General features: G+C 35.8%; 1 protein-coding gene across 1 annotated transcript in view; it reads right to left on the bottom strand.

Annotated features, from left to right (window-relative positions):
* The window catches only part of THSD7A (thrombospondin type 1 domain containing 7A), a 319,686-nt gene that overhangs the window by 200,263 nt on the left and 105,895 nt on the right, over positions 1-13,528 (bottom strand). The window contains exon 3 of the mRNA XM_054564186.1: positions 9,817-10,702. Within this exon, the coding sequence (XP_054420161.1) occupies positions 9,817-10,702 (886 nt within the window). The remainder of the gene's footprint in view (positions 1-9,816; positions 10,703-13,528) is intronic.

Raw genomic sequence — 13,528 nt, 5'->3', positions numbered from 1 at the left:
ACATTTACAATATTAAGAGTGATACATTTTCTAATATCTACAGAGAATATACTTTATTTAATCATGCAACAATTGTTTAGTATTAACCAGGCACAATAATATTAAAATATCTTCTAAGTGATGCCTCCTGAAAAAACCAATATCTATATTCAACATTCTATATATTCTACATTCTCTTAGTTGAATGGGACATTTTTCTTGGGGATATCCTTTAACATATTTTGGTTATTTTCTTCATTATCTACAGGAATTTCTAATTTCCCATTGGCCTTAGTTGACTCCTTATTATCCAGTAAATGTTTCAAGTTCTAAAACCAAAAGACTCCCTTAAATTTTAATACTTTAACAAAAATTTATTGGAGACTGTGATTATGTTGCTAGGTATTGTCATAGCTGAATAGAAGCTAAACTATCATAGTGCGTCTTTCATGAAGTAAATTATCTAGCCATTCACCTATTGCTATAACATAGAACACAGATGTATACATGAAGTAGATATGCATTAGTATATCTCCTTATATATATACCATAACTTCTGAGAAAGTTTCAATATTTAACAAAATATAGGTTTCAATGAAATCTGGAACTTGACATAATATGAATGAGCTAGTCAGGGTTTGTTTGCTTTTTTGTACAATCCTTAAAACAACCTTTTTTTTTTTTAAGTAATCAAGTTAAGTTGAGGAAAAGAGCAGAGGAAATAGAACTAACTTGGGTCCTACTTTAGGTCAAGTCATCAGGATGGGAGGGGCGCATAAACTCAAGTATAAGTTTGAAGAAGAAAAGGTCATGGTTAGTGAGGGATGTTAAATGAGGATACAAAAATAAGAGGAAGACAAGTTTTTCCTGCTTTGTAACTCTGATCAGAGCAGCTATCTTGGATCCTAATGCTGGTTTATTAAAGTGTATACAGAGCTACTGGCATTTGTTCTGACAGTTGGCCTGGTATTTTGAAATGAACAGAAACATTTTTGGAAGGAGCATGATAATGTGTGTGTTTCCCTTTACTGATTATAAATAAGTGTATGCTGTATCTCTCTCCCCACTATTATATTCTGTAATCTACACGGGGAACTTTCTGCAAACATATTAAAAATAAAAAAAAGGGAAGGCTGATACTCCTGCTGTGAGTCAGGCTTATTATAAAGGGTGGGGGGTGATGATCATATCCCCTAAATCAGAAGTAATCAAGATGACTCTTTAAAAATTGGATGTACTTCTAGATTTGAATTATGCCCCAATTTGTTGAGAGTGAGCTCTAGCTTCTTAGAAAACCTTCATGAGAACCATGTTTCCTCCTAGGCATCAAAGGCAGCACTCGGGTCTCAGGGATGCAATGTAAATAGGCTTGTTTACCACCCTCTGCTTTTGCTCTTTCTTGGGTGACATGGGCAAGGTACTTAAAATTTCTTGTAGTTAATTTTTGCCATCTATAGCATAGGAATGATAATCTCATCTTTATTTTATATATAGTGATCTTTTAAAATATTTCAATGTAAAAATTATGTTGTATATAATTGCAAAGTTAATTCTGTGTCTGGCATAGTGTTGAGCAGATAGTAAGTGCTTATAACCTGTTCATTGATTAAATGATTATAATATACATATAACATGGTAATTATATTCACAAATCCCCACTCTCCAATATAGAATTTATTTTATTTTATTTGTACAAAATAAAATATTTTATAAATATATACAGTGGACTAAAAATCACTACCACCAATAATGTACTTTTTCATGAATATGTTTTCTTAAGATTTTAGCTAATGATAACAAGAACCCATGTGATTAGCAAAATATTATTTCCTTATTTCTTTATCTGATAGTTTTAATTATTATGATTGTAGTAATATATATAGCATACTATTATAATAGTGTGGATTTAATTTTTAAATAAATAATCCATATATTGGGATGTGCTCAAAATACTGTTTTTAATAAATGTGGAGAAGACTGACCCACAAGATAATAAAGTCCAAACATTTAAGCCTGACGTCTAATATTTCCCTGGCTTCTCTTTAGTCTAGTTTCTAAATTATGTTATAGAGAGTTTCTCATCTCTCTATAACATAATCTCTAGGTATGAGAATAATATGTATACATCATATCCTTGAACAATGAACAATTACTGATGCAAATCTCAGTGCCTTTGCATCTGCTGTTCCCAGATTTTCCCTCCATCACCCTTCTCTACCGTGTGCATACGTACTATTCCTTGACTCTACCAGCATTTCCTCTGCAAAGCTACTCCCTATCACATCAACTGCCCTTTAGGAAGAACTCACTACCTCAGCTGTCACATGCATGCACTACCTCTCCGTATATAGATTTAAGATAAGACGTCTGTTATACTGCATTTTTGTGACACTCTTTCCATAGCAAAGAATAGCTCCTTGAGATTAGCATCTCCACTTTTTTTTGTCTATGTATTCCAGCACCCAGAATGTCTTCATCTCTTGAACTTTTTGAACAAAAAAGTAAATTAGTAAATGAACACTAAATTAATTAATCAACTAATAAGGAAACCAGCAACAACATGGAACTAGTTCTCTGGCTCTAACACTGTATTCTATTATATATCTGTTACATCCATCAGGGTTAACAGAAAAAAATTGTAAACTCATATAGGCTAAATCAGAATACTTTAATAAAAGGATTATTAAAACTGTGGGCAGTGTTAAGAAAAATTGTTAAGGGATGTTGAAGCACCCATGGACTAGTAAATAGGGGAAGATGATCACCCCGAGGTAAGAAAAGAACCAAGGGAAAGGATTTTACCAGAACCTGAGACTGACCTAGATAATGCTATAGGACAAGGTTGTAGGACAGGGTATGAATCCTTGTGTTAGAGAAATGTAGCCACTGTTGGTCCAAGAAAACAGGAAAAAAGTACCCCAACTTCCCTTTCCTTCCACCTCCAGTTGTACTGTTAATGTCTCCCATGGGTGGAAGCCTTATTAATGTTACTATTATTAATTATTAATGCTCAGAGATCAGACTCCAGGCACATAAGCAGGATCTGGAAGGGGTTGGGAGTGGCTCTCAAGTGCCCAGTCATCTGTACATTTTGAGAGAAGTAAAGGTACTTGTAAGCCACATACCATCTATGAAAGACTGAGCTTATCGACGCCATTTCTTTAGTCGGATGTGGCCAGCAAGCAGCTGAGGCAAGCTCATGAGACAGGATGATGGGCACCTTGGCAGGCAAATTGACACTTTCGGTATTACAGAAAGTTCTTTAATCTAAAAGCCTACTATTTATTCATGAAAAGTAGTAATTTCATAAATGGATTCTGAATAACCTAAAAGTAGTCAGCATTACTTTAAATAGCGGGCAATTTACTCTCGTCTTTTTGGTGAGGTTAGAATTAGATTTGCAGTTTCATGGATTCACCAAGTCATAACGTAGAAACAAGCCCTCAGGACCATGCAGCACATCCGTTGAGTAAAAACCTTGCAGTTACCTTCAAGACTGCTGAGAGCTCTCTTATTCTACATGCACTAGGTCTAAGTTCATCTAAAGTTTCAGTATGAACTTATTTGTGGAATGTGTTGGAAATTAATTAACTTCCTGCCCCAAATGATGGAGGATTTTATATCCACAGTTTTAGCTATGGTTTTTGTTCAGGGTTCATTGGAATCCCACAACTTGGAAGCAAATCTTCTTTTAAAGATTTTTCAACTCTATCCTTCTCTTGAACATCCCTGCTCCTTCCCCTCTGCACATATAGTTTATGGATGAGAAAATTAAGCTCCGAGAAGTTTAAATGACGTATTCAATATTGTGTAGCCAAGAGTGCATAGGCTTCCCTATTCTTATTTAGTACTTATTTCACCTACTTATCTATTACTTAAATTCCTCTCTTATTGATTCAGCAAATTTTCAGGCTTTTGTAAAGCCATTTTATATTCAACTTTTATATCTCTCTTCTAGAGGGCAATCCTTAAAGAGAAGAATGGAGTAGTTAGCAACTAGTATTCTGAGGAAAAATAAGAATCAAGCATTAAGAGATTTTGTGTTGTAAAGAAATATAATTTTTTAAAAAAATACAATTTTCTGCCTAACAGATTTAATTTTGAAGTTGAAAGGGTATGTCAGAAAAGCATAACTTTAAACAAAAATCAGAAAGCCACTTGACTACTATTCATTGAATACTATCTAAAATGGCAAGGTTGTATTTAAATAAAGACTTAAAAAATAAAATCTATAACAAAATGCCAAAAAATACTCCAAAGTTTATTTTGAGGGTTACAAAGCCATTCTCCTCTTCATGTTTTTCCCAGTTTTTTAAAAGAATTTTTTTAGATTTTAGAGCAATTTTAGGTTTTCAACAAAACAGAGAGGAAAATACAGAGATTTTCTATATACCTGCTGCTCTTATACATGCATAGCTTCCCCCATTATCAAAATCATTCATTAGGATGATGCATTTTTTTTAACCAAGGATGAACCTATGTAGACATCTCATAATCAAAGTCCATAGTTTACATCACAGCTCACTCTTTGTGGTGTGCATTCTATAGATTTGGACAAAAGTATAATGCCATGTGTCCACCATTATAATACCATACGGAGTATTTCCACTGCCCTAAAAATCCCATCTGTTCCCCCTATTCATTTCTCTCTTCTAAATGCTGGCAACACTGATTTTTTAATGGGTTCCACAGTTTGCCTTTTCCAGAATGTCATATAGTTGGAATTAGAATGTGCAGCCTTTTCAGATCAGTACTGTCCCTTAGAAATATGCACATAAATTTCCTCCATGTGTTTTCATGGCTTGATAGTTCATTTCCTTTTACCACTGACTAATATTCCATCATCTGGAGGTAGAAGGTTCCACAGTTTATTTATCCATTCACCTACTGAAGGACATCTTGGTTGCCACCAAGTTTTGGCAATTGTGAACAAAGCAGCTATAAACATTCATGTGTAGATTTTTGTATGGACATAAGTTTTTAGCTCCTTTGGGTAAATACGAAGGAGTGTAATTGTTGGATCCTGTTGTAAGAGTATGTTTAACTTTGTAAGACAGTGCCAAACTGTAGTCCAACCAGCAATTTCCCACCAGCAGTGTAGTTAGAGCTCCTGTTGTTCTACATCCACATCAACATTTGGTGTGTCAGTGTTAAGGTTTTGGTTATTTTAAAAGGTATGTGATGGTATCTCATTATTGTTTTAATTTGCATTTCCTTGATGACATATGATGTGGACCATCTTCTAATATGCTTATTTGAAACCTGTATATATTTTTTGGTGAGGTATCAAAGTTTTTTACTCATTTTTTAATTGAGTTGTTTTCTTCCATTGAGTTTTAAGAATTCTTGTTTATTTTGGGTAATAGCACTTTATTAGATGTAATTTGCAAATATTTTTCCCAGTGTAGCTTATCTTTTCATTCTCTTGAACTTTTGCTGATCTTTTCTCCAGACCCTTTTCGGTTTGATCTGATTATTCATATACTAACAAAAAATTGTTATTATTATTCATGGCATACATTGTATTTAATTTTCTTTGACATTAGTCTTTTCCCTTTACTTTTAGTTTTGAGAATTTTCCTGACTTTTATTATATACTTTTCCCTTGGTAATTGTACAGGAACACTGCAGGAGCAACTGGTGTATTTACTGGATGTTCTAACAAGCACAGATTTCCTTTTTTACTTTTTGAAGTGTGGTATTATGTGCAGAACTTTTATAGTTAGACTTATTTCAGATTTTTTTTTTACTGTTGTAAATGGGATGTATTAATCCTTTGTTCCATCAATGTTGAGCTACTTGCTGTTTGTATATAGGGAGTATATTAATTCTGGGAAATTATCTTTCTGCCCATCTGTTCCATTAACTTATTTTACTATTTTTATTTTCAATTGATTATCTTGATTTTCTATAAAATTTGGTGGAAAAGTCTTAATTTTGCCATCTGCTTTCCAATTTTTATTTCTCCTTTCAACTACATTGACTAGTACTTACAGATGAATGTTAACTATCAGTGGAAATAATGTGCTGTCCTGTCTTATTTTTCACTTTAAACAGAATGTGTGTAGTGTTTCAGAATTGAGTATTGTTCTGGCTTTCAGTGTGATGTCCCTTCGTCTACCTCTCTATGTAACAATTGTCCAATATCAGTTCTTCCATAAGGACATTATTTCACCCTCATCTAGAAGAATATTGGCTCTGTGCAATTTTCATCTGTGTATTAAAGTCTTCCTTAATTTTATAGATTTAAATTATATCTTTGTGTTTTTGTGTTGTCTGTTCTCATTTTTCTGCTCCTATCTTCAATAATGCCAGAATTTCATATAGTGATCTCCTTTCCTTCCACGTCCATCATTTAAAAAAAGTTCCAGTTTACTTGTTCTCAAACTGTTCTCTATATCATTGACTCTTCTTATCACAGAATATTTTCTCACATTTTGTTTCTTCTAATGTGAATTTCATTTTTTTTTCTTGTTTTAGAATTCTCCATTTCCTTTGTGTGCTCTGCCAAATCACTTTAAAGTTCATTCAGTGTTCTTAATTCTTCTATGACTACGGAAAATCTTTCTCTTTTTGGTTCAGGAAAAAAAAATGTATTACCTTGTCTGTCTTTGGTTTCTTGGAGAACTGTATGCCCATACTTTCATAGCAACTCTTGAACTCTTGTCCTCGGGTAATGCTCTGTTTAAGCCTAGCCAAAACTCACTGGTTCACAGGGAGTGAGTTAGCATTCACAGTGTGTGCAGTGATTTAGAATTCTCTTTTGCTGCTCATCAAAACTTTATTCCCTCAGTCCATCGAACTGATACTCTTTTCTCGGCAGTAACAGCATAGTGAGTTTCCTTGTTTAGTCCTGCCTATTATGCCACTCTGTTTTGACACAAAACTCAAAGACTCTTCAGCAGCCAAGTCATTAATACAGGCCATGCCCTCCCAAGGAGGTGTCAGTGGCGTGGCCCCTCAGAAAGTTCAGGCTACTCACAGATTTGTGTTCATGAAAACTGCAAGCACATAATGCTGCTCTAAGTTTCCTCCCTGAGCCAAACTGAATGTGGCCACATTCTCTAAATCTCTGTCAGTTGTGGTTTGGGACTGTGACTGTGACCATTTCCTATAATCATAAAAGTATGGACTTCCATTTGTATGTTTTATTCTTATTGACTTTAGTCTATTCTGAAAGCAGGAGCAGGGCAGATCTATCTTCTTTAACTTGGATGATTTAGCAGTAATTCTGCTAAAATTATTTTTATTTGCCTATAAACTACCTCCCCAGTATTCTTAGGTTTATTTATCTAAATTCATTTAGCTGTTTTAATAAGAGTTTTAAAGATTGTTTTTAATCCTTTATTTTTAGGGAGAGGGAAAAGGATGAAGACAGAGAGGGAGAGAAACATCAATGTGCAAAAGAAACATTGATCAGCTACACTCTGCACATGCCTGGACTGGGAGCTGCACCTGCAACACAAGCACTTGCCCTGCCCAGGAATTGAACCAGTAACCATTTGGTCCACAAGACGCCGCCGCCTCACCAACTGACCCAAACTGGTCAGGGCTAGTAAGATTTTTTAAGCCATATTAAATGATTGCTTCATCATCTTACATGGTAAAATTGTTTCTCAATTTGATAAAATATTTTACATTTAATCACCAAGTCCATGATACCTATGGCCCTGTGCTTTGATGGTGTTATTCAATTAGTCTTCATTTTATTAGTTTTACTGATCTGGTATAATGTTTGAGCAAAATTTAGGTCACATCTGATTTTTGTCTCTTCTTCACTAAGACTTTAACTACCCTAATCAGATATATTTATTCACATTCATTTTTATATATAATTCTTAAATAAGAAAAACATTATTAACCAATTTAACATAATGTTTAATTGATACCCTAATAAGTTATAACATACATGCAACTATCATTTTATTAAAATAGTTATTTCTAATAGACTCTAAGTACCTGATAAGTGATCTACAGGTTTTAAAATACATTTGTTTATTTCAAACAACGGGATGGATATGTTAGGCTCTATGCAGTGGTAGGTGCTATCCTGATTACACTTTTACCTGAGTAGCAAACATTAAATGAAATGTCTAGAGCACGTTAACCCCAGTGACAGCAGGAGACAGCTCAAGTCGTCTTGGAGTCTCATTCAATTACTTGGCAGGAAAGAGATTATGAAATTAGCAGAATAAGGATGGTCATAAAAGAATAAAAACAGGGATTGACTTGAAAATACACATGATACAGAACCAGAGGTGAACACGTACACACACACACACACACACACACACACACACACACACACACACACACACACACACACAGTCATTTAAGGAGTCATAGGGAGCCTGAACAGCAAAGGCAGTAGAATCAGCAGCCATCAGCAAGACCAGAAAAGGAGCTGGGCTGATGACAACAGAAAAGAGGAAGAGTGAATCACTGTGGGGCTGAGAGAAAATACAACTGGGTGAGTCCAAAGACGGGAGGGAGTAGAAAATATCCTAAAAACAGTGACCAGAACAATGCTATACTGAGAGACATTACTGTCTTAGATTAGCCAATTGTTTCTCTGTTTACTCACTAATTTAAACTATATCCAGCACTAAAAAGGTTTCAAACCAGCAATATGAGAACAGCAATATCACTAGACAAAAATGAGTGAAGAAAAATAATGAAGGTTAGAAACGGACAAAGCCAAGCGGGGGGGGCTATGTGAGTAAACAGCACACATGTCCCACAGTCCTATTTATGTTCCCAACAGCCACAGTAAACGGGGAAATAATCTGTTACAAGACTTCCAGGGACTGTAAGGAAAAGAATGCAGCCGCTCACCAGAAGCTCATGGGTTGAAACTTCAGCCAAATTCATCTTATGTACTTTTAATTAAAGCACAGACGTTTGATGGAGTAGATGACATTTTCAATGTCATTTCCACAATATATATGATATAAAATTCTGAGTGATGTTATGATAATTTCTCAGTTCAGTCTAAATCATAACTGCATAAATATTTCAGAAAAGGCAATTATGCAAATGATCCACATAAGCCACTCCCAGATGGTCTGGCTTATCCAAGAGCAAAATTCAGAATATTCAGAGAATACCATATCCTTTAGATAATCCTTAATAAATAATACTCAGTGAATATTTTCACAACACATAAATCACACATAGGTAAGTCTTTCTTAATATTGACATTATTTATCCAGAGATAATTTGACAAATAATTTCTATCTAGAAAATGCAGCCAATTAATTACATGTTTTCCAAACTATGAAATCCATGATTAAATACCATCTACTTACCTTAATTTCTGTTGATTCCCCTTTTCTTCTCTGGGGAAAATTATTCCATTTTATATTCTTAGGTATAGCTCCCTGGGTTGTTGTTTAGATTTTGTTTATAGGGTAATGCTGAAAGTGCTATACACTTGGAGAGAGATTACAAGCATCTTATTCCCAGTTTACACTTATTTTGTGCCTGAATTCCAAATCCCAAAACTCCAGCTTTTAAATAAGTTTTTTTGTTTGTTTCATTATAGGTGTAAACATCACTATTGACCTAAAGAAGTAGTATCAGCTTTCAGAGAATCTCTCATTTTGACCAGAAAATTGAACTCAAGTTGTATACTGCCTAAACATGAGCAAAACAGAAATAATGCCAGGACACCCTCAAAGCTTAAATGCCTTAAATGGAAAAAGTTACACTTGGGGGTAGCTCATGGTGGGCTGTGTGCATGTGAATTCCAGGATTTAGTAGAGCATGTCTGAAGGACTCCCTAGCCCATGGTCTTTGGCAGGGAGACACGTGTAGTTAATGGTAATGAAACGTTACCTCAAATCAGCTGCTTGCCCGGTCTTGTTGGTACAGGTCACCTCTCTGGTCTGATATCCAATCTGGATGTCCCAATATTTGTTCTCTTGACGATTCTGTCTGTTTCTATTTCTCTTTTTCTTAATAAGCTCCCGGGCCTCCGGATCCTTCACTCCTTTCCCACGGTCCTTTTCGCGTTCTTTGTTCTTCCCACGTCTCCTTGCTTGTCTCGCTTGTCTCGAGTGGATCATCGAGCACGTGCTCCAAGGTCCCACATGCAAGCTGTACATGCTCTCTTCAGCTTCGCACGGGCTGGACTGGCACACCTGAAACTCCGTCAGGTTTGGACAGCCTGAGCCTCCAAACTGGGGCGGCGCCACCACGTGCCGCGTCCGGTGCTGCAGCCCACTGCCGCATGTCTTGGAGCACCCTGACCAGGCAGAAAACTCAGACACAATGCAGTCTTGCTGGCAGGGGATGAGGCAGGCCTGCTCCAGCAGCGGCTTGGGCTCGAAGTACTCACAGATGATATCCTCCGCAGGGATGTCCTTCTCCTTCTGGATGCACGTTATCTCTCGCACCTGAATGCCCTCTTCCCCCTTAATGCACTCGAGGGGTTTCTCCAGGCTTTTAGAAATCACTGGCTGACATTGGTTCCAGGGTCCCAGCCGCCAGTCGTACAACTCTTTGTGCCAGTCACAAACTTTGAAGCAATTCTGCTGGTTACTAGGTCTCTCGGCCTGCTTACAGTTGGTATGCAACGTTGTCCATCCTTCCACATGAGCACACCACACAGCCCGGGTCTGAATGCCTCCTGGACCGCATTCGTCTCCCATGCATCGGCCCCACGGACCTAAAACGACACAAGAGTTTATGAACAGCGCTCCTAGAAGAAAGCTATAGGTTACTTTCCGTTCCAGAAAGACATTTTAGGATCTAGTACATTCACTTCCCTGAAGTGTTATAAAGTAGGTCTCTCTCCATTGACTGTTAGAAACTAATCTGCACTCGTATTGCGGAAGGGGAACTGTGTCAGAGCCTATATACGGTACCTGCTGGGACAGCTTCACTCCGCGTCCTTTCGGGATTATTAAAAGATTGCTTTTATTCATTTCCTTAATTTTAGGTTGTTAAAGAACCCCTGCTCATAAAGGACATCAGAAATCAGTCACAGTGAAAACCCATTACTCCTGTCTCAGAATCATCATTGATTTCCGTAACTGGGAAAGAAAATGAACCCATGTGAAGAACTTCTCCTGAAGGCTTTTCTCTCCTGAGCAATTATCTTGCAGAACATGCTCCGCTCTTCCTCATTTTCCATTTCTATACATTGTGACTATAAGTGTAATAGTTGTGTATGTGTGTATCAACAGAAGTGTTTGATTGCTGGTAAGCAAAGTGAAAAATCTTCATTTAAGCACATTCTGCCCTTAAAGTTACCATTTTTCTCATCTCTCCAGTGAAGTATAAAAATAGACAAGAAAATTTAAATTTAACTAAAAATTTATTGCTATTTTCTGAACATTGAAAGGGTTATTGGAGTTTTATCAATCTATTCATTTCCGAGGTATGTCCTATTTGGTATTATAGAGCTGCTTTAGGGGATACTTAAGTCAGAAGCTGTAGTGTGAAATGTGGGCCTTTTACCTTTGAATTCTTCTTAGCATAGATTGAAACCCTCTTATATCTGCATGTATTATTTCTTTTTTTAACCTAGATAATGAGATTCCAGGGCTTTAACAGACAAATCTCAATTTATGAAGTTAAGAATTATATTATTTTGGAATTGTAAAGAAACATAGTGATCCCATAGTTATGATTTTCACAGTGTGATCCATGCAATTGGAGAAATTGTCTGAAGTAGCCTAGGACCATCTTTACCAGGCTGTGGGGGCGGGGGGTGAGGGCCGGCCCACAGGGTCGGGCTTCAGGGCCTCCCACCCCTACCCCGCGGCCCTCCTTCCTCCCTCATTGCTGCTTCTATAAGAAAAGTTCCCTTAGGATTCTTTATTTTTATGTATGTTGAGATTATGGTAAGACTGTGTCTGGCAAGATGTTTCTGTTGCTGTAAAGTGAAAACCACTCAACGAGGTCAAGAGATTCATCCGTGGATGAGAAGAGCTGGTAACAAGAAGGGGAAGCGATTTGCCAGGTTCACATCTTGAATGAATAACAAAAACATCCTTCATTTCAGATTCCAATTCTGAGTTTTAGTTGTGTGATTTATCCTAGATTTTAGGGCTCAAGACTTAGACATGCCTATACAAAATGATTAATCTACAAAGAATGAAATATGAAGAATGTGCTTATCATATTTAATTTAAATATTTAACTCTGATTAGCTAGGAAGGTGTTTACAATTTGATAATGTTAACTTCAATATAACTGGAATAATGGAGTTGTAAATAGAAAAGGGATTGACTGAAAACATTGTGCTAACTAATCATTATTGCATGAAAATAAGAATTATATATGTGGCATACCCATATCATTACTTCATGACATTCATATGCGAAGAGTTATAAAGGACTTAAAATACATTTAGACAAGCAGTTTTTCCACAGTGCTGATGTCAAAACTTTATGAGCTAAGTAAGTCAGTGAGTGTTTTATATCTGTCCACATATAATACCTGATGATATTTTGATTATTTTTAGTTTGTCAAAGGAAAATACACCCTCATAAGTTTGTTGATGCTCTCTGAGAGATTTTGTAAATATTCAGTTTAAGAATTATGGAACTTAGGGCCCTTCTCAATATGGGTACATAGTAACCTGTATAAAATCTTAGAATTAATTCCACGTATCTCTGGTACTTATTCTTTTTTTCCGCTGTGCTTGAACACATCAGTAATCTTTATTTCCTACCCTAAACACAGCATAGAAAGATAGGTGTATGTTGGACTTTCAAGTTAGGAGTAAGCTATGTGACATTACATCTAAATTCCAAAATACAAGTACCTTGCATTAATTCAGAGTCTAAATTCCAGATATAGCTCAGAAGAACTTCTTGATACTTTATTGTTTTCTAATCTTTGATATTAATTAAGAAATTAGACTGGTGAATGATTAGGACTATTAAGAAGTTAGTTTTAACTCAAAATAAAAATAAAAAATTTTATGGCAAATTATAAATTTGGCACTTAAAATACTTAATTGTATTTTTTAGGGAGGTTATGCTATTTAATTGGTGTGTTTAACTGATGACAATTAATATTTTATTACAGAAATCTAAGCATACAAAATGTGAATTGAGTTCAAGTCTGCATGTAATTCCTAAGGAAAACACACACCAAAAACAAAATCTCAAAAACTATGAAGGATAACTAGACAACACTAGTTAACTATTAAATTTGAAAATTACCCTAGCTAAGAACTGGTACGGATATTTAACTCTTATAAACCAAATTTTAGCAAAAACTCAAGGCATGCTTCTAAGTTTTTGCAAAAATAAAAGTGAATGATGGTTACTTTGAAAATGATTCATTTACTGACAACAAATTAGGGAGAGCCCCCTTTTTACGCATTCCCAGAACAACCTGTGTGTTTCTCACATGCTCATCACAACTTAAGTTAGTTTATCAAATAATTGTTTACTAAATACCTGTTTAACACATTAGACTGAATCCATGACTCAAAGACAGAACTCTGCCTGTCTCTTACAATATTTGGTTTGATAATGTCTTTTAATTTCCATGCCTGGACTTTAAAGGAACTTCTCCAATCATTTTGTTT

This window comes from Pteronotus mesoamericanus, unplaced genomic scaffold (assembly GCF_021234165.1).
Source record: "Pteronotus mesoamericanus isolate MK-2021 breed Mesoamerican mustached bat unplaced genomic scaffold, CSHL_Meso_final scaffold_85, whole genome shotgun sequence".
In the NCBI taxonomy this organism is placed as follows: domain Eukaryota; kingdom Metazoa; phylum Chordata; class Mammalia; order Chiroptera; family Mormoopidae; genus Pteronotus; species Pteronotus mesoamericanus.
This window is presented reverse-complemented; position numbering and strand designations above follow the sequence as displayed.